The sequence below is a fragment of the Vombatus ursinus genome, unplaced genomic scaffold (assembly GCF_900497805.2).
Source record: "Vombatus ursinus unplaced genomic scaffold, bare-nosed wombat genome assembly UNPS02009835.1, whole genome shotgun sequence".
Classification (NCBI taxonomy): domain Eukaryota; kingdom Metazoa; phylum Chordata; class Mammalia; order Diprotodontia; family Vombatidae; genus Vombatus; species Vombatus ursinus.
In genome coordinates, this window is record NW_020949613.1 from 1,667,885 (window position 1) to 1,690,366 (window position 22,482).

The 22,482-nt window shown below is 38.5% G+C and overlaps 1 protein-coding gene across 1 annotated transcript in view; it reads left to right on the forward strand.

Moving 5' to 3' along the window:
- LRRC1 (leucine rich repeat containing 1) overlaps positions 1-22,482 on the forward strand; it is a 189,546-nt gene that overhangs the window by 94,275 nt on the left and 72,789 nt on the right. Inside the window, exon 3 of the mRNA XM_027853009.1 lies at positions 22,137-22,215. Within this exon, the coding sequence (XP_027708810.1) occupies positions 22,137-22,215 (79 nt within the window). The remainder of the gene's footprint in view (positions 1-22,136; positions 22,216-22,482) is intronic.

Genomic DNA, 22,482 nt, shown 5'->3' on the forward strand with positions numbered 1-22,482 from the left:
TCACTTATTGGTAATGACAAAATGTGAGGCATAATGCCTGGGGAAGGTCAACAAACCTCTTTAGTACTTGTCCTGTAACTTCAACTAATTATCTATGATGCTTGTTTCATAGGTACTTTTTGTTTGTGTTTTTATTTATTTAATTCAGTGCACTGGACATCTATTAAATGTCTGCTGTGTGCAGAATACTGTGTGAGATATTGGGAAAAGTATACTGTTTAGGTAAGAAAAAGGTCACTGACTCTTATGGTCCTTATAGTCAACAGCAGTTCTCAAACTTTTTGGTCCTGAGACTACTTTATACTCTTAAAAAAATTATTGAGGACCTTTCAAAGAGCTTTGTTTATGTGGTTATATCTATTATATTTACTGTATTAGAAATTAAAACTTTAGCCACTCTTAATTTCAATGCTTTCCCTCTTAACTATTTCTAATTTATCCTGTATATAGCTTACTTTGTATATGTTTGTATGTTGTCTCCCTCATTAGATTGTAAGCTCCTTGAAGGCAGGGACTGTCTTTTGCCTTTTTTTTTGGTATTCCCAGTGCTTAGAACAGTGCCTGGAACATAGTAGGTGCTTAAAAATGTTTATTATCTTGTAAGATACCTTAGCAATATTATGGAAATAGTTTTAATCTTTTTTGACCTCCTGAGTCTTGGGAGATTCCCAGAGGTCCCCAGATCATAATCTGAGAACCTCTGGTCTAGTATGACATTCCCTGAGAGGTCAAGGGAGGAAATTGGGGAATAGACAGGATTTTTTTTTTTTTTTGGCAGAAACCAGAAAGGGACATGATTTGTATGTGTAATTTTGTGGGATATAAAGAAAGGGAGTAATAAGGAAAATAGGCAGCAGTGAAAGGATTAGAGTTTTATTGAAAGGGGAATGATGCCAGTAATTTAGGCTTTTTACTCTCATTTTAATAACTCTGTCTGTCCTAAGGGGTGTAACAAATTCATAGTCATTTAGCAATCAAGAACCTCAAAGATAATCTAGGTTCATAGGATTTTAGAGGTGAAAAGGACATCAGAGATTATCTAGTCTAACACCTCCATTTTAGAAATGAAACTAAAAGCTCACATTTATAAAGGGCTTTAAGGTTTACAAAGCATTTCCTATACGTTATCTCATTTGGTCCTCAAAATAATTCTGTAAAGTAGGAGCCATTATCATTGTCATTTTACAGATTAGGAAATTAAGAGAGATTTGATGCCTTAAGGCCATGCAACAATTCTTTGAGTTAGTATTTGAACCCTGGTCTTCCTGACTACCAAGTCTAATATTCTTTCCTCTATACCATTCTGACTTTCTCAGAGGCCCGGAGAGGAAGAGTAACTTGGATAAGGTCACGCAGAATGTAAACAGCAAAGACAGTATTTACACTCAGGTCGTGGGATCATAGAATACAGCATTTGACTTGGAAGAGACGCTCTTCTAGTCCATCCGGTATGTAAGGCAGGAACCCCTTCAACAGTGTCCCGAACCAGTGGTCATCCAGCCATCACTGGTGGGTGTTGGGTGGAGCTGTCAGTGATGGCCAACTTATTGGCTCCTATGGCAGCGTTTTTGAAGAGCTGAATACATTAGAAAGATTTTCCTAGTAGGTTGCATGATTTCTACTCTGCTTTTCCTTCCAGTACATCGTGATGTTTTCTTTCTCATTAGTTGGTGTTCCAAGGGTCCTTCCTCTCTTTCTGTTTTGTTTGAAACATTACTGTTCTGACTCCAGTTCTAGGCATCTTTTTACTTCCCGGTGTTCCTATCTAGTTCGTTCTGCTCCTGAAGCGTAAATCTCATTTACAACATTCTTCCTAGTCATCACCAGCTTCTCTGCTACCCATTATGACTTTCTTGCTGTTCCTCCCACACACCACTCCTCCCGTCTTTGCACAGTGTACTGGCTGACCATCAGGCCTGGAATAAGCTCCTTCCACAGTTCTACCATTAAGGAAAACTCAAACAACACTTGCACTTTCTGTGAAGATTTTTCTGATCCTCCCTAGATACAAGGGCACTGCCTCTCCACCCCCCACCCCCATTTTTCTTATAGTCGTTTTGTACCTATCTTGGAAATGTTTATTTACATCCCCGTATCTCCCAGTAGAATGTCCTTGAGGGCATGGACTGTTTCATTTTTGTCTTTGTATCCAGTGTCTAGTATAGTGCTTAGAATATTTCAGACTATAATAAATGCTTGTTTGCTTATTGATTGATTGGGTGATTTGCAGGGAACTCATTCCACTACCTGCGACAGCTCATTCTATTTTTAGATAGCTCAAATGGTTAGGCAGATTTTCCTTATCTTGAGCTGAAATCTCCCTCACTGTAAATTCTCCCATTGATCTATAGATCTGCCTCTGGGGCCTGTAAGAACAAGTATTGACTTTCTAAGTCCCTAGACCATTTTTTTCCCTCCATTTGTATCCCCAGGCCCTAATCCAGTGCCTTGGACAGACTGTAGGCACTTAGTAAAACATTTGTCACATTATTATAAGTATGGGCTAGTAGCTACTAATGCTATAATAATCAACGTCTAGAAGTTGACAGATAAATGATTAATGTATTTCCAATAAAGAACAAAATGTAACTAGAAATTTTAAACAGCATCCAGACTTATGTGGATGTCTGCTCCCATAAAGAAGTGTCACTTAGGGAGGCTGTGTATGGCCTTTTATCCTCAGCCCTTAACATAGTTCCTGACTTGGACTAAAGTGGTAAATACATTGTTGTGGACTGACTTACTGCTTATTTTAGTGATGATAACAGTGTTCAGAACATTTTTGGAATTCCTCAATTGGAGTTGCCTATGGTATATCGTCTTTTGAATAGCCCTGGCAAATCTGTATTCTTTGAAGGTATAATTTTTTATTAAAGCCAGAAATAAAGTCATTAAGTCTTTATTAAGCATGTGGTCATGAAGGGTAGCTAGGTGGCTAGATAGAGTGGATAGAGCACTGGGCCTCAAATCAGTAAGACCTGAGTTCAAATATGGCCTCAGATACTCACTAGGTGACTGTGTGACTCTGGGCAAGTCACTTAACTCTATTTGCCTCAATTTCCTCATCTGTAAAATGAGCTGGAGAAGGAAATGGCAAACCACTCCAGTGCCTTTGCCAAGAAAACCCCAAAGGGGGTTATGAAGAGTCAAATATGACTGAAATGACTGAACAACAAAATATGTAGGGCTTTAAAAGCCTAACAGGATTTTATATTTGAAAGTAATAGGGAGCCATTGAAGTTTATTCGCTAGGGAGGATGACATGGACAAACCTGCACTTTAGGAAAATCGATTTGACAACTGAAGGAAAGGTGAAATGGAGTTGGGGAGACAGGAAAATCAATCGTAGGCTATTGCTGTAGTTTAGGCATGATATGACATGATGAGGGCCTGTACCAGAGTGGTTGCAATGTTAGAGGAGAGAAGGCGGAGTATGTGAGCGATGTTAGGAAGATATTCAGGGGCAGCTGGGTGGCGCAGTGGATAGAGCACCAGCTCTGGAGTCAGGAATGCATGAGTTCAAATCCAGCCTCAGACACTTGACACTTACTGTGCATCCCTGAGCAAGTCACTTAGCCCTGATTGCCTCATCAAAAAACAAAAGAAAAAAAAAAGGAAGATATTCACAGTCATGTTTGAAGAATAATAAGGTGAATATTTGAGTAATGAAAACATGTACTCTCTTTGTTTTGGTGTGAGTCTATGTATATGTATTAGAAATGAGCTACAAACACATTTTCAAAAGGGAAGTTCCAAAAATATTTTTTAACCATAGCATTTATTCATTCAAAATCCAGTAAGCATCTTATTAAGTAGCTACTAAGTGCCAGGTGAGGCACTGATAACAGGGATGTGAGCAAGTAGCCTTTGCCCTTAGGCTTACATTCTATTGGGAGGAAATAAGGTAAACACAGGCTAGTTAGTACAAAAATACGAAATAATTTTGGGGGTGGGGAGTTAGGGGTTTGAGAGGACCCTCATATTTCGCAGCATCATTGGTTTAAATATATAGTCTTTCAGACTACTTTTTATGAAAAAAACTTTGGCAAGTCTTAAAAACAACAACAAAATCTGTTTAATTACCCTATAATCATATAGTATCAATGTTGTCTCTTAGAGATAGGAGATCTCAGGTAGTACACAGCAAAGCTGAGATACTGAAACACATTTTAAAATCCTGGCTTATCAGCTGAATCCCAGTCTAACAATTGCAATTTGTGGTTTTGTAGCTTTTCTGTTTAACTTTCCAGATACCCATGGCATTTCAACAATGCAGGCTCCCTTTTCAGAGTATAAGTTGTGTCAATTTTTTGCTCTCCAAGCGGGAAAGAAACATTTTTAGCTCTTGAATCATTTAGGCCACTACAGCAGATGTTTGCAAGGACAAGAATTTTCATATCTAATTTAGATGATTGTAAACAAATTGAGCTGAAGGTAGATAATACAACCAAATATTGTCATACTGTGGACTTGCATGTGATTGTACTCAAGATTGTTAGGGATTCCAGAGCTGCTGCATTTTTTTTTTTTTTTGGTGAGGCAATTGGGGTTAAGTGACCTGCCCGGAGTCACACAGCTAGTAAGTGTTCCGTGGCTGAGGCCAGAGTTGAACTCAGGTTCTCCTGACTCCAGGGGCAGTGCTCTATTCACTGCACCACCTAGCTGCCCCTGCTGCATTTTTAACATGAGAAGTTAAGGAAGCTCTAGAGAAGAGGTTCTTGGAAGCAAGTCAAGTCAACAAGCATTTGTTAAGTGCTTTCTATGTGTCTGGCACTATGCTAAGTGCCAAGGATACAAAGAAAGACAAAAAAAAGAACTCATTCTCAGGGAGCTTAAGACAGCTAGGTGGTGCAGTGGATAGAGCACTGGGCTTGGAATCAGGAAGACTTATCTTCCTGAGTTCAAATCTGGCCTTATTAGTATTAGCTGTGTGACCCTGGGCAAGTGACTTATCCCTGTTTGCTTCTGTTTCCTCATCTATAAAATGAACTGGAGAAGTAATGGCAAACCACTCCAGTATCTTTTCCAAGAAAACCCCAAATAAAGTCATGAAGAGTTGGACAAGACTGAAACAACTGAACAATAAACTTCAAGAAGCTTATACTTTAATGAGGGGGGAGCAGTATGGGATTCTTATCATTTTTTTGTGTCATGGGTCCGTCTAACAGCCTAGCGAAACCTCCTTCTCAAGATCATGTTTTAATTTTTTTAATTTTTTTAATTTAAAAAAAAAATTTTATTTATTTATTTATTTATTGTAAGGCAATTGGGGTTAAGTGACTTGCTCAAGGTCACACAGCTAGTATGTGTCAAGTGTTTGGTCTGAGGTTGGATTTGAACTCAGGTCCTCATGACTTCAGGGCCGGTGCTCTATCCACTGTGCCACCTAGCTGCCCCAAGATCATGTTTTTAAATGAATAAAAGAAAATACATAGAATTGCAGAGTAAATCAATTATGTCAATGTGGTTATCAAAAGATATATTAAAAACCTAAACCAAGTTCACAGTCCCAAGGTTAGGATCTTCTACTGTAAAGGAATAATTAAAAATACTTGCTATTATTCTTATTTAGCGTTTTAACATTTAAAAATAACTAATCTCATTAGATCCTCGTAGTAAGCCTTTAAGGTAGATACTGTAAGCATTATTATTCCTCATTACGTAGGGATAATCTCCAGATAAGAAAAGTCAGTCAGACTCCTCAGCCTTGCACATGTTAGGCACTTAATGAGTATTTGTCCAAATTGTTGAAGGTAAGTTTTCTTTTCACTGCACCAGACAGCTTTGATAGTGAAGAAGAATCTTTATCAGAAATCTAAATTTCCAGAGAGAGAAATTAGCCCCTGAATTTTAGCAGCACTGAACTCCTTTCCTTTCTCTGCAGCAAAGAGGCCTAGTTGGTTATAATGGAATACTTCTCCCTCCCACCCCCTTTTTCCTTTGGTTTGAACTTGTGATTTTATTAATATAGAGAAGTATACCTCAGAAACTTCCTCTATCCATGTAGATTAGCATTATAATTTTAGCGAGCTGCCTAGGGGCATTGAGAGTTAAATTAGTAGCAATAATAATAGCTAATGTTAGCTAATAATAGCTTTCATTTATAAAGGGCTTTGAGGTTTTCAAACTGTATCTATATATCTATAATCATATCTCTATATCTATATCTCTCAGGGTTGTGAGGAAATGAGATATACATAGATACATAGATATCTATATATAAAATAATGTTTTATAATATGTTATATATATGTTATATATACTCATATATTTTTATTCTCTATATATAATATATGAATAGTGTATAAATGTATTTTAAAACTCTCTCTTTAAATACAGAGAGATAGATATAGATACACATACACTCAATTTCAGCAATTTGGAAGAATACTTATTAAATACCTAGTGTGTGGAAGCTGGGGAGTCAGAAGACCTAGATACAGATGTCAGCTCTACTGCCCTACTACATATATAATTTATGTATCTACAGATATAATACAAATTTCATTTCCTCACAAACAACTCTGTTAGGGAGGTACTATTATTATCCTCATTTTTTGGATGAGGAAACTGAGGCTGAGAGAGTTTGATCTCAGTCCCCAGTATTCTTTGTTGTGTCCTCACTTTTGCTGTACCTGCCCCAAATCTTCACCTGGTACATATTTACCTTAAAGCCAGCTTTATGGTTTTGTAGTCCTTTAGAATCCTGTTCCTTCATTCCATGATGTTATATAATGTTCAGGAAAGAACAGTAGTCACTAGACCTATATTTTCACTAGCCTTTTGGCAATTTTTCATTGTCAGTGGGCTGTTGGCACTTTTGAACTTTTGAGATTATCTTGTTCCACAGCTGTGTTTCTCTTTTAGATTTTGAAAAATCATTTTAAAGGAGTATAATTGACCTATTTTCTAGTGTTTATTAGAGTTTTCTGATTTTTCCCTCCTTTTTAAAAAGACCTTTCACTGATGACCAACTCTAGTGCTTTATTACTATGGAGGTTACCCCACGTTCATAAAGTCCACTTCAATATTGAATGAGCTCCGAAATCTAGAAAGGCTTAGAACAAAGGGTAGGCAATGAACTAGGTCTCTGGTAAAATGTAAGCTTCTTGAGAGCAAGGATTGTTTTAATTTGGTCTTTCTATTCCCAGTGCCTGGCACATAGTAGGCATGTAATAAATGTTTATTGATAGATAAATGAGGAGAGGGTCATCAGGAAAAAAAAGTGATTGCTCACCAAGTTGCAATTTCTTTTTAAACCATAACAATTCGTGGAGCATGTCTACTAAAGTTTAGCAGTTCTGATTTTGGTATCCTTATCAATGAAATCATGACTCTTTGGAATTCCTAAATATATCTAAAAAGTAAGTTTTTTTTGAGACATTTTCAAATTCTTAGATTTCATATAGATCAAAATTTTTCTGAGGTAGGAGGGAAGTATTTATTTTTTAATCACACCCAAAGATCCCTTCATTCCACCCCCTATTTTCTTCTTTTCTCCCTTTTTTCTCCTTTTCTCCCCTCCCCACTCTTCCCCATTCTTTTTTTCCTATATCCCCTTCTCAAAGGAGTTGTCCACAGACAATGACAACATCATGAGCCTTATGCAAAAAATCTCAAATTTGCATTGTCTGGGATACCCTTAACCAAACAAGACCTTACTTTTGCCCCCTTTACTGTGGACAACCTGTTTTCTCTTGTAATGAGGAACTCAACGCAAAAAGAAGGGAGTCCAAGATAGGAGTGGAGAAGTGAAACTCCCCAAACCAGAGATCTGATAGAGGTGGGGGAAAAAAACCCAATGCTAGTACAGAGCCCTGCATCTGAACCCTCTGGCTAGTCTGAGTCACCTTCTTTCATCTTATCCCATTGCTACCACCGTTTGTTAACAGGCAATCACAATGTCATGAGACTTCTGTGAAAACCAGGTTTATTACAAGAGAAATGAATATGCATGTGGAACCCAAAGAGTTCACAGTCCTCAGAGAAGTTTGCATATTTGTGACAGTACAACAAGAGGAGGAGAAAACAGAAAGGGGCATGGCATGGGGCAAGGGGGGGGGGCGTAAAGTAAAGGTGGGAAAAGGACAAAACCCCTCCTGACAGGGAGGAACAAATCGATGGCAAAGGCTGAATTTTTTTTCCTTGGGAACCTCTAGGTTCTTAAGTATTCTTAAACTTTTTCCACTCGTGACCCCTTTTCAAGTTCCAGTAGTATTCGTAGGCATTGTGGGGTGTGATGGTTTGCATAGTGCAAAGTGTGCATACTGTGTGTTCAGAACCAAGGCTGCAGTGACATTGCATGATGCAACATTGGCAAGTGCTGAGAAAAACACTTCAGATTCATTATGCTTTTGATTTTGAAATAATTTTTAGTCATTGTGCATTCAGAAACCTTTTACTGTTGCCAAATTTTTTGCAACCCATATGGGATCGTGACCCATAGTTTAAGAAGTGCTGTGCTAAACTATGAAAATAGGAGGGTCTGCTTATCTGCAAAGGACCCCAGCTTCACAAGCATTATGCCAGCCTGTCACAGACTGGTTGGTGCCTGTCTTACGTCCCAAGGACACACAGGGAATCCAGCTTGGGGTGCAAACAACATATTATGTCACCTGTGGGGAGGGTGCTTTGTCCTTGACACATTCAGGGTCTCCTGCATACTCTGGGTCCAATGTTTCTGGAAAATATGGCAACTCAAAAGGTAAGTTCAGGGGACCCCTTAACAGAGTATAACTCTGGTTATATCAATCTAGCAACAGCTGCTGGTACCTACCAGGGGCTTGAGGTACTTGTCCATCCCTGCTCTTGGTCCAGATGTGTAATACCCAGTTTCATTGCAGAGTGGCTTTACTTTTCACATTCATTGGCTCATCACTCCCACCCTAACTACTCTGAGGATAGTTCTGTTTTTGATTCTAGTCATGGGTTTTCCCAAAAGGGAAGAAGTAAAAGAGATACCCAGTTCATCATAAGAGTCTGGTGTATAACAGCTCAAGAAGCCAGGAAGATACAGGTTCAAGTCTGGCCACTGGCACATGGACTTTGTGGTTCTGGGCAAATCACTTATGCTCTTGGTGCTCTAGACAACTCTCAAAGACAGTAATTCTTTGTAGTAGTAACCTGGGGTCTATGGATAAATTGCAAGGGGTTTCTGAACTGGGATGGGGAAAAAATACATATATTCTCACAAACCTCTAAATTAAGTTTAGCCATTCCTTCAATTCTTTAAAAACATAGTTCTGAAAAGGGGTCCATGAACAAAAAGATTAAGAACCCCTGTTATAAGCATGTAAGTTTCAGAGGAGGTGCTTTCTACCTGCAGTGAGAGAGGAGTTTCCTCATCTGGGATTTTTCTCTATTAAATATATAGTTCCACTCCCTATCCTACATATAAGAGATCATCTCTGCACTTAAGGCATATAAAGTCTAGTTGGGGAAACAAGTCTTTTATACATTCTGAGCAGGATACAAGTGACTAAAGAGTGGTAAAGATGCTCCGACACCTCTGAAGACGTGGTCAGGAACACTGGGGTAGTCAGGAAACACTTCTGGAAGAAATTCAAATGAGGTTCCTAGATTAGGTTCTTCCTGTGCTGGAAGACTTCATTATCCTTAGAGCTTATTTTTTTGAGGACACATATCATAGGGATTAAATGTTTAAATGTCCATGGTTAGAATTTCTATTTAAAAATAACAAAATTCAAGCTCACATTCATTTGAAATGGTAGCAATATTTGAAAAATACCAATATTTATTTTGGTTCTTATTGTAATTGGCTCAATCTAAGGTAGATGTTCTTTTTGATTGTGTTGTGGACCCCTTTGGTAGTCTGGTGAAACTTATGGACCCCTTCTCAAGAGAATGTTTTCAAATGCATCAAATAAAATATGTAAGATTATAAAAGAAATGGATTATATTGAAATAATGTATTTTTTCCCCCATCCAATGTCATGGACCCTCTGAAATTGATTCATGGACCCACACCCTGATCTAAAATCTGAAGATGCTTTCCCTGGACATCTGGTTTAGAAGGGTGGATTTGGAGAGAAATGGAATAGAGTGCCAGGCTGCATTTTACATACTAAACCATGCAGATTTAGTATGTCTACAAGAAATCAGACAGGAGGAAGAAAAAGGATATTCTTTCTCTTTGTTGCTTTTTGGTTAGGTTTCTGTGGGAATTTGTGTTTTGAAGGTGAACATCGGATTCAATGTACTTGTGTTCATTTATTTAGCTATTGGGGCATAGAATTAGTGAGGTGAAAGTAGCATTGGTAATTGTGATGCTTTTGTTTTATCTGTTTAAAATCTGTAGACAGTGGTTAAGTTTAAATTTAAGCTTCAAAACCTAAGCACTTTGCAGAGATCCTTCCCCTTCTCCAAACTTAACATCCACAAAACTATTCCTGTTATACCTCCCTCCTCCAGACTGTTCTCATCATGATCCCTATCGGGGCATCTGTCATCCCCCACCCACAGGCATACTATAGGGGTTACTTGGATGGGAATAATGCTGATGTCTGCAAGATCGAATTTGACTCCTGGGAGATTTCATGGCTGTTGAACACACTGTAGTAGACGTATTGTTGTTTTTTTTTTTTTTCCTGACCACAATTAAGCAATTTTTCCATCTACTCAGGAGCAGCTGTGGTGGCACATGCCAACTTGGAACATGCATTGATATAGAGCTTTGTTTGACAGTCCTTGTTATTCTTAAACAGGATTGAGTTAGGCATCTAGCAGCACAGCATGTAAAACTTCTCATCCCCCCAAGACTGCTTTGCAGAGGAAGACTGATATATCACAGTAGTAGATAATTCTGAAGGATGCAGAATGCTCTTCCAAAGAAAGCGCCCAGAGTAAAAACCGATGTCAGTATTTTCTTCCTGCGTCTGCCAGCAACGTTTTCTATGAATTTTTATTTCAGGTACTTGCTTTAACTTTCCGTACCACTATTGAAGGCATAGGTGGCGCAGTGGATAGGGTGCCAGGCCTGGAGTCAGGAAGACTTGAGTTCCAATCTGGCCTCAGGCACTTAATAGCTGTGTGACCCTGTGCAAGTCACTTAAGCCTCAGTTTTTTTCATCTGTAAAATGAGCTGCAGAAGGAAATGGTAAACCACTGCAGTATCTTTGCTAAGAAAACCCCGAATGGGGTCACCAAGAGTCAGACACAACTAATTGACTAAAGGACAACTACTGTTGAGGGCACTAGCTGTCATCTTTGACTCCTCACTCTTTCTCACTTCTTATGCCCCTATCCAATCTATTGCAGGGACTGTTGATTTCACCTTTGCATTATTTCGAGTGTGCCCCCTTCTCTCCTGGTACAGGCTCTCATCTCCTCAAGCCTGGACTATTACAATAGCCTGCTATTTGGTCCACCCACCACAAGTCTCTCCTCACTCCGGTCAATCCTCTACTCTGCTGTCGAAGTGATCTTTCTAGAATACAAATCTGAGCATGTCACCTCCCAATTCAGTAAACTCCAGTGGCTCCCTATCACTTCCAGGATCACATATACAGTCCTCTGGCATTCAAAGCACATCGTAACTGGAATCTTCTGTCCCTCTCACCTTTCCAGTATTCTTAACACGTCTCATCCCCACACGTATTCTGTAATCCTCTGACACTAGCCTGGCCTTGAACACTATGCTCTGTCTTCCCATTCTTAGCATTTTTCTCTGGCTGTCCCCCATGCCTAGAATGCTTTACCTCCTAATCTCTGTTTTCTGGCTTTCATGGTTTCCTTCAAGTCACAGCTAAAATCCTGGACTTAAGAGTTAGGGTTTGAATCTTCTCTCTGGTACTAGACTGAGTGAAAATGGGGAAGGCACTTAACCTCTTTGTCCCTTAGTTTTAAAATGAGAATAAAGGGACCTCCAGAACCTACTTCACAGAGATGTTGAGGAAGAAATAGAAATGTGTATTAAGTGCTTCAGAAACCTTAAAGCTCTGTATAAGTGGCAAATGATGTTGCTGTTGTTTTTGTTATTATTACATGCAGGAAGCTGCAGTATTCCATAAATACTCATTAAAGCATTTTGTACCATGTAATTGACATCAAAAATAGCCAACACATTAGATGAAAACCATTCAGAAGCACAGTATGTATCAAAATGGGATTTAACTTTTAATTTTCCCTCTTCAAACTTTCCTCTTTTCATTGGATTATAGGATTATGAATTTACAATTGGAAGGGACCTCAGAAATACTTTAGTCCACTCCACCCCCTTATTTTATAAATGAAGAAACTGAAGCTTACAGACATGACTTGCCTAAAATTGCACAAGTAATAAGGGGCAGATTTGGGATTTGAATGTGGGTCTTCTGACTCCAAATTTGGTCTTTTTTATACCTTGTCACAATTTTGTTTAGTCAGAAAAAAGTTGACTAGAACTAATCATAAAGTAATATATAAGACATTTTCCTGGAGAAATCAGTTAACGTAAAAATTTCTCTCCCCTTCTGCATGTTTTAAACATTGCTGTGCTATGTGCTTAGAGACAAGGTTGGTACAGGGAATGAAGGCAACATTGGCATTCAGCATTAGGACATACATTTTGAGCTGTTTTTCTAGTACCAGCGATAGATACTTGTTGATTCTTCTATGTACTCTTGTCAGGTCATCATTTTTAAAACAAATGGCTGAGGTTACAGCCTCAGATGATGTTCATGAAATGGACAAGCAGACTGGAGTTGGCGTGACCATGGCCTCATAGCATGGTCCTAGATTGTGTTGTGTTAATACAGTAGAATTTTTTTCTAAAGGCACATAAAAAGTAAAGCAGATGAGATAATAATTACTCTTTGGTAGATTGTTTTACTTTCGCATTTAGGTAAACACTGTGATGGGGTCAGAGAACCCAGACTTGAATTTCTGCTCTGCTGTTTACTAGCTGTATGACTCTGGCCAAGTCACTAAACATTTCTGGGGCTCAGTTTTCTCACCTGAAAAAATGTGGGGATTGGCCTTGATTGGCTTGTGTGTCATGGACCCCTTTGGCAGTTAGATGAAAGCCATGGATCCCCTCTGAGGAGAATGTTTTTAAATGCATAAAGTAAAACACATAGGATTATAAGAGAAACCAACTATGTTGAAATGGTTATTAAAATATTAAAAAAAAAGTTCATTGACCTTGGGTTAAGAACCCCAGAGTAGAAAATCTCTATGTTCCCTTCCAGTCCTAATTTATTTCAGTTCATTTCAACAAACACTTATTAAGCTCCTACTCTGTGCCCTGAGGCATTAAAAAAAAAAGACAAAGAAAAAAGAAAATTGTTCCTGTCTTAAACAAGTTTTTATTCCCTAAGCCCTTTGATCTTTATTGGGTAACTTATCTTTGGAATGCCTTGGAAGTCTCTTTGGGGTGGTGGACCTACTATTTCAAACCCAAGGCCTTTTGGTTTACTAAATGCTCAGCAGCATTGAGACCATGTTTGAGTAAAGAGATGAGGATGACTTAAGGCTAATCCAGTCTTCTGGGCTTTGCTACCCAGGAGGGAGAGTCACTGCTGATATGCAGCAGGAGAGGGTATACCAGCTGTGTATGAGAACCAGAAGAGGATCGAAGAAAATGTTTTTTATAGATCATATATCTGCAGCTGGAAAGGATGACATAGACCATCTAGGCTAATGCTGTCATTTGGCAGTTGAGGAAATTGAAGTTCAGAGAGGTAATAATTCATGTAAGGGATCAGAAAGGAGAGTCCTAAAATGTAATGTACTGTTAGGAAAGGCTGGGTAACTAATATGAAAAAGAGGCCAGCATGAAGTATGTGTATAGTGAGCGCATTCAGAACTTGAGAGGGTGACTGTGTAGAGGGAAGCTACGTGTTTTAGAGAGAGAGACAGAGAGAAATAGAGAATGTGTAACAGAAAAAGAGAGGAAGAAGGAGGAAGGGAAGGAAAGGGAGAGAGGGAGATAGACACACACACAGATAAAGAAAGAGAGAGAGAGAGAGTGAGTGAGAAAAAAGAGGGGTGGAAGGAAAGGGGGAGAGAGAGAGAGAGAGAGAGAGAGAGAGAGAGAGAGAGAGAGAGAGAGAGAGAGAGAGCGAGAGCATGAGCATTCTGGTTTTGAATTTCAGTCCTCCTGACCCTCATCTGTAAATTAATATATGGGTACTTGTCCCCATCTATTTCCCTTGTTAGGGAAGTGCTTTGTAAATCCTAAAACCCTACTTCAAAGTGAATAGTTTTTTATTAGAGAGGAAGGTAATGTTGCCAGAAGTGGGCCCTTGTCTTGCTATTGCTCAGGGAGACTTTTTGTCCTGTTGCATCATTGGGCTATATAATGTTGAGTATTTCTTGGAGAGCATAAAATTCCCCTCTTTAGGGATGCCTTTGTCATAATTCTTGTTTGTTTACCTGTTGAAGCCTCCATCAGCTGAAGATTTCTAAGACACTTTCCTTACAACATCCTTGTCAAGTAGGTAGTACAAGTATTTTTATTCTTTTTTTTTATTCATAGGAAAACAGTGGCAGAGAATTTAAGTGACTTATTCAGAGTTACTCAGTTTGTAAGTATTAGGCAGTGATTTGAACACCCAAGCCTTGTTAATTTGAAGCATTGCTTATTTGGAATTTCCCGTAGCTTGGGGTTTACAGCTTATTTTAGCACTCAGAAAAGGAGTGTCGTTCTAGGCCTATCTTCCAATACTCAAACCCAGCCAAGATTCTACCTAAATTGGATGAAACTTGTACTGTTTTTTAAATGACATTTATCAATATTGTCTCATGTTGTCTTATTGCATATATTAAATCTGTTAATGGATTTAAGCTTGCGATGGTGTCTTACATATAGCCCCTTTCCCACCCTCCAGTGTCTTATAAAATTTATATTTGATAAATACATAGTTGAGTGGAATCCAAATATTAAATGTCTTTGTGGTAGGAACTATACCTGTCCTTTTCATTTGCTGGCCCAGGGTTATATGTGACAATTCAACTAGAAATTTATTATGTACCCATTATACACTAGACACTGTGCTAAATCCTGGGGATACAGTTATAAAAAAGGACACAATCTCCGCTTTCAGGGAGTTTACATTGTAAGGGGATTGAGGAAGGGGTGTGTAGATAATGTACACAGGCAAGTATAGGACAAGTTTGAGTGTGATGAAACATGGGAATGTTCTAGCAAAGTATTCCTAGGAATGTTCAGAGAGGGACAGAATATTTCAGTTGTGAAATTAGACAAGACTTCATGGAGCAGAAGGCACTTGAACAAAGCCTTGAAAGTGTGACGTTTAAAAGGCTCAAGAGACATAATTTCTGTGTAGTTAATCATTTTATTAATAATGCTAGCATGTTACCAACAAAACGGGTCAGTGACACTCTTGAATGCCAAAGATGAATCCTGGCACTGGACTTACAGTTTTATATGCCTTGGGAAGAGTGATTGTTCCTAGACTTGTATGGTCTGATGCTGAGTGAAGTGAGCAGAACCAGTTGAACGCTGTACACAGTAACAGCCACATTGTGCGATGACTAATATTGATAGACTTAACCCTTCACAGCAATGCAAGGATCTAAGACATCTCCAAAGGCCTGATGATGGAAAATGCTATCCACAAACAAAGAAAGAACTATGGAGTTTGAATGCAGATTGAAGCATACTATTTACTAGATTTTTTCTTCTGTTGTATTTTGTTTCCTCTTTCTTGTGATTCCTCCTATTGGTTCTAATTCTTACTTACAACATCACTGATGTGAAAATATGTTTAATAGGAATATATATGTATAGTCTATATCAGATTACATGCGGGAGGGAGGGGAAAATTTAAAACTCAAAAGCTTATGGAAGTTATTATTGATAAATCAAAATAAATTAATTAAAAAAAAAGTGATTGTTCCTGAGGGTGACAATCAACTCTGATTAGTTAGCAATTATTGAGAAAGAATGAATATTACAATGAGGGGTGGACCTATTCTAATGAAGGGCTGGGGGGGGGTATTAATTTTGATTATGTCATTTACTTTTAAATTGTCCAGCCTTGGGCAATCTAATAAAAGAATTTATCCCCGCCCAGACTTATGTAGAGCACTATGGGCTTCCCCATCTTAGATTAAAGTCCTTGTGAATTTGGGCAGGGTCTGAACAAGATTGAGGAGAAGGTTAATTCAGTCTTATTATCGGCAGTGTCCTTCTGATACTGAACAACCTGCAGGCTTCTGAAAAATCCTGGTCCTAATTCAATAATTGATTATTAATACGAGGGAGAAATAATCATTTCTCTCAAAGGAAGACTCACAGAATCTTAAAATAAGAAAGGACCTCATAGCCATTTACTCCAACTCATAGCTCAGAGGGATATCCACTCTTACGTGTCTTGAGAAGTGGTCATGTAGCTCTCTGCTTTAATGTCTTCCAGTCAGTGGGAACCTACCACTTTCCAAGCAGTCTATTCTGCTTTTGAATGGTATAGTGGAAAAGAACCCTGATTCTGGAGTCAGAGATCAGTTACAAATTCCACCTCTCATGCTTACTACCTGTATGGTCCTGGGCAAGTCCTTTAGCTTCCCTGAGCTTTGGGTCCTTCTTTTGTAAAATGAGAGGTGTGCACTACATGGCCTGTGCAGTTCCTTTCTGCTCTTGGCCTGTGGGCTCTAAATGTTAGGAAGGTTTTCCTGACATCAAGCCTAAATTTGCCTCTTGGCAGCTTTCATCTGTTGCTCGTCTTTCATGCCTCTTGGGTCAAACAGAGCTAGTCTCGCTCTTCTTCCACATGAGGAGGAGATGAGGAATGGCAGTATTTCAGGAATGGGGAAGTCCTGTACAAATGTGCAGAGGTTGGAGAGCACAGGATGAGATATAGTTTTTGAGTTAAAGCTAGTGGCCCAATTTGGCTGGAGTGTTGAGTTTCTGAAGGGGAGCAATGTGAAACAAGGCTTGAAAAATATGGAATAAAGAAATCAATAAATAATTTGATTAGTCAGGTTTTATTATAGATGTCAATTCTGGCAATTGTTATTACTAAAACCTCACGTGAAAGCAGAAGGACCTGTGAAATGTCTTGAAAATGACACTGGAGTGAAACCATCTGGCTTATGAATTTTTTAGTGGAAACTTGTGTAATATGTTTGAAATTAGTTGTATGTTTCTGTTTCCAATTTATGGACAGAATTGGTTTCTTTATTCCCGCTTCCTTTTAAAATGATTGAATTATGTTAATTTTGGTGTTTCACTTAAGATTAAATATAGGATGTATATAGTGCCGTTTAACCTTGAAATCGTTATAGAAAAGAGGTTCAATTGTTTTTCAGTTATGTACGACTCTTCATGACCCCATTTGGGGTTTTCCTGTCAAAAATACTGAAGTGGTTTGCCATTTTCTTCTATAGCTCATTTTATAGAGACAAACAGGGTTAAGGGACTTGCCCAGGGTCACACATTGAGTATCTGAGGCCAGATTTGAATTCCTATCTTTCTGACTTCTGTACTCTATCTACTGTACCCCTTAGCTGCCCATAGGAAAGAGGACCTGGGTTTAAATCCTACCTCAGATGCTTACTATCTTTGTGACTTTGGGGAGTTGCTTAACCTCTTTGGACCTCAGTTACCTCATCTGACAAAGGAACGGAGTAGATTGCATGGCTGCTGGGGTCCCTTCCAGGTCTACAAGCTGTAGTTGAAAAAATGATTTTATTTGTGTCATGTGAGTAGGCAGAGGGGGTGGTGTGGTACCCTGTAATCTATGATTTTGCTAGTTTGAGTACTTCTATGAATATGAGTGATAGTCTGTTAGTCTCTTTATGCCTTAGTCTTGTACATTGTTGTGACCAAAAAAAAAAAATTACAGATGGTGGCCAACCTTCTGGTGATGAGCCTCTCTGAATTAATCGTGGCTGGCTTTGGATGAGAGGCATACATTCCATCGCTGGCCCTATTTTGAAGGCTTACCAGTGGGGCAGAACCTGTCAGAGCTTAGACATAACTGGCATAGTCTTTGAGAACACAGCATCCCCTTCCAACCCTGATGAGGCATCGTAATAAAGAAGGATGTTAGTTGAGGATGTCATCATTTCTTTGTTAAAAATAGTAAACTAAATTGAAAGTCAAAGAATTTGATATCATAGTACTAATGGAAACTCAAGAAAAAATGACACTTAAATATTTTCTAAAGGCCATGAACACAAGAGCCACTAAGGTAATATTTTGATGTTTTGGTGCAATTTTGAGGGGTTTCATTGTGTAGTATATAAACAGTGCTGGATTTGGAGTCACATGACCTCAGTTAAAATCTCTGCCCTGCTACTTACTGGCTCCATGACCTTAGGTAAATCATTTTACTTCCCTGGGCCTTATTTTGAAAAATGAAGGTTTTGGATTGGATGATGTTCAAGGCCCTAAATCTGGGATGCTTTGATGATGCTAAGTATTCCCAAAACACTCAATAAATAAATATTCTGTTGATGACCTAAACAGTTTTTTTAATTGTTAAAAAAATTCAATTACAAATATTCATTTTCTTTTCTTCTTACCTCCAGTCATCCTCTTCCACATTGAATAAAAGAATAAAGGGGAAAAAAAAATCAAAAACCCTTGCAACAAGCACACAGAGTCAAACAAAACAAATTCCCTCATTAGTTGTGTCCAAAATCTGCATCTCAAGTTCAGCATTTATCTGGCAGGAGGTGGTAGCATATGTCATTATTGTTCTTCCCTTGAAATCACGTTTGGCCATTGCATTGTTGATCTAAATGTCTTAACACACTTATGGAACACCATCAGTTGACCAGACTTCTGTTCCTTTCCACACTAGATTTCCCGCAGAGTCTTTCTTTGAAGACTGGGGAGTGAAGGAGAGGCATCAGATGTGGCCAAATTTTTCAGCAAGTTTAGCCATGAAGAGGAGGAGGAAATGAGTAGCTGAGTGGGATAGAAAGATAAAGGGAAGACTTTTTTTTTTTTTTTTAAGAATAGCAAAGCTCTCATATTGTATTAATGCCTTTTCTCTCTTATTCGATATTTATCCTGCCTCTAGCTTTACTGTACACATTTGTTGTTTGTGTTCCGCCCCTTTAGATTGTGAGCTCTTTGAGGGCAGGGACTGGTTTTGCCTCTTTTTTGTATCCCTGGATCTTAGCATGGTGCCTGACACATAGTAGACACTTAATACATTTTTATTGACTGACTAACCATGTAAATGAGAAGGAGCTAATCTTGAGGGAGAAACTGAGGACACATAAGAGAAGAGGGATGACTTTGTCTTGAAATTTTGGACAAGACGGGGAAAAAAAGATATCAACCAGTCAGTAAGCATTTATTAAGCACCTTTTCTATGCCAGGTGCTGGGGATATGAGGACAAAAATGAAATAGTTTCTGCCCTCAAGGAGCCCATATTCTGTTGGGAGAGACAAACTTATACATAAATGAGTATATTCAAAATATATGCAAGTTAAATTTATAGTAGGGGAGGACTGGGAAGGTGGGGATTAGGAAAGGCCATGTAGAAGGTGGTGTTTGAGCAGAGATTTCAAGGGAAAAAAGGATTTTAAGAAGTAAAGGTGAGGTGGGAGGGTATGAGGGACAACCAGTGTAACGATGCATAGTGTGGCATATGGGTTAGTAACAAGTAGAGAGGTTTGGCTAAGCTATAAAGTTCAGCAAAGGGAAAATAATATATATTGGGAAGATATGTTAGGGGCACGTTGTGAAGAGCTTAAAAAACTAAATAAAGAGATAGTGTTAGAGGCAATTGTAACTATCAGAGTTTTTGAGTAAGAGTGTGGCATGATCAGACCCATACTTTAGAAAAATTACTTAGGAAGTTGTGGGGAAGGTGTATTGGAGAAGAGAGAGAATGGAGTCAGGAAGAGACCATTTGGAAGCTATTTCCATGGTCTGGGTGAAAGATGATGAAAGCCTGAACTAGCATTTGGTGGCTTTATGAATGGGAAGGTAGATTTTAGGAGAAGGAGATAGATTTTAGAGATATTTTTGGGGTGCAGATGCGCTAATAAAATTATTCATTATAGTGAGTGAAAATAGTTCTTTAGTGACCTGAGGAAAGGAGGTGAGGGTGAGTGATGATGGATGAAATGAAGTTAGAAGTAGTGGAAGAGGGAAAAGAGGTCTGAGGTAGTACAGATCAGATGGGTTAGAAAAGGCTCCCTCTAGAAGGTGGGATTTTAGTTGAGACTTATAGGAAACCAGGGAAGCCAGTAGGCAGAGATGAAGAGTAAAGTATACATCTATGCCACGGATTCTTAACCTGAGGTGTTTGAACTTGGTTTTTAAAAATATTTTGATAGCCATATTTCAATGTAATGGTTTCCCTTGTAATCATTTGTATTTTATTTTGTACACTAAAAAAAAAAATTATTCTGAGAAGTGATCCATAGGCTTCAACAGACTGCCATGACTCACAAGATCAAGAATCCATGGTGGGTCATGTTTTCTTTGGCAGATGGCGGTTTGGTTAACAGCAAGAGGAGAGAACATTTGAGTGGGCAATGAGACAGGTAGTCCATAAATGATTGTTAAGCAGCAGCCAGGGCTCAGCTGTAGGTAGGTATAGGCTATTCAATTGTAGTAAGTAAAATCAGCTGGACCATGATTTTCACCTAGTAATGCTCAGTGAAAGGAGATGGTAGGATTAACCATGAATGAGGATTCTGTAGTCAGAGTGGCAAGGGATTCTGGATAGTGTCTAGTGACACATAGTTATTGCCCTTGGGCAGAGGGAGGGATGAAGACTGGATATGGATGTGAGTGAAGCTAGAATGGGGAAAACATACTAGAAAAAAAGCAATGTATCTTGGACCCAGTGATTGAAAGTTCAAGTGGAGGTTTAGTGTGAGTGAGAAAGAGAGCAGTTAGCTAGGTGGCTCAGTGGATAGAGCACCTGCCCTGAAGTCAGGAGGACCTGAGTTCAACTTTGACCTCAAACCAAACACTTGACATTTACTAGCTGTGTGACCTTGGGCAAGTCACTTAACCCCATTTGCCTAAGAAGAAAAAAAAAGAAAAGAAAGAAAGTGAGCAGTTGTGATTAGAGTAGAATTTCAAAATTCAGGATCGTGATAGTAGTAATGCTAAGAGTTGGTGAGAGATGTTAGATGCTCTTCATAATCTAGCCCCCTCCTACCTTTCTAGTCTTGTTACAATTTATGGCCCATCATATTCTCTTCCTTCCAGTGATACTGGCTTCCTTGTTCCATGAACAACATACTCCATCTCTTGGCTCTGGATATTTTCTTTGACTGTCCCCCAATCCCTGGATTGTTTTCCTTCCTCATCTCTGCCTACTGGCTTCCCTGGTTTTCTATGAGTCCCAACTAAAATCCCATCTTCTATAGGAAGCCATTCCTAACCCTTCTTAATTTTTGTATTTTCCCTTTTTTTATATCCTATTTTCCTATATATAGCTTATTTATAATTTTTTTTTCATTTTTCCTCCATTAGATTGTGAACTCCTTGAGGGTAGAGACTGTCTTTTTGCCTCTTTTTGTATCCCTGCTTCTTAGCACAGTACCTGGCATGTAGTTGATGCTTAATAAATGTTCATTGACTGAGGGGCCTAGGAGTCTTTCCAGAGTCTTTCCAGAGTGTGCCTGAAGTAGGGAGATGAGGAGAAAAGGTAGTTTTGGGGATTGTAGGAGCTGAGAAATTTTGTGGTCTAGTAATTAGAGAGGGATGCCTACTTTAATGTTGAATTCCCAGAGGATAGTGGCAGGAGAATAAGTGGAGACAGGCCATAAGCCAGGCTCTTAAGTCATTTGGTAATGATGGTGGAAATAGCATGAGGCCAGGAAAAACTTATTTGGCTTTCTATTTTAGCTGCTTTACCATGTTAATATTTAACATGTCAGAAGCATATTTATATTATTGAAATGAAGTGCCAAGAGGCAACTTGTAAAAATATATAAAGCTCAGATTTTATGACCTAGCAAAGAAATATTTATTAAGATGATTTTTGAAATAGCAATCTTAACTTTGAAAATTCCAATCATTTAAAATATTTTCACTTTCTGGTATTAGTCAGTAGGAAAAAAATGCAAAATGCATTTGTTTGGTTTTCGTTTTCCCCAAATACATGCTGTGTTTATGATATAGCATAAGGTCTTGCTGGCAGTAAGGGTGAATGACAGTTGTTTTCTTTCTTTCTTTCTTTCTTTTAAACAGATATTCCTGAAATTCCAGAAAGCATTTCATTCTGCAAAGCACTTCAGAGAGCTGACTTTAGTGGAAATCCATTGACTAGGTAAACTGTCTCTTTTTTCAATTAGTGTGACTAAGTAAAAAGCCAAATAAAACTCAGCATTGTTTTTGTATCTTGGTAATGCATATATTAGTTAATGTGACAGTTTTTCAACCATATGAGGAGCTATTTACTTTTAAGTTATTTTTATAAATAGCACTTCACTTAGTACATGCCAAATGGTAGCAATGGAAAGGAGGCTGTTCTATTGATAGAAATTATTGAAATAGAAGAAAGATGGAGCAACATGGTAAGGAGAGTAAAATACAT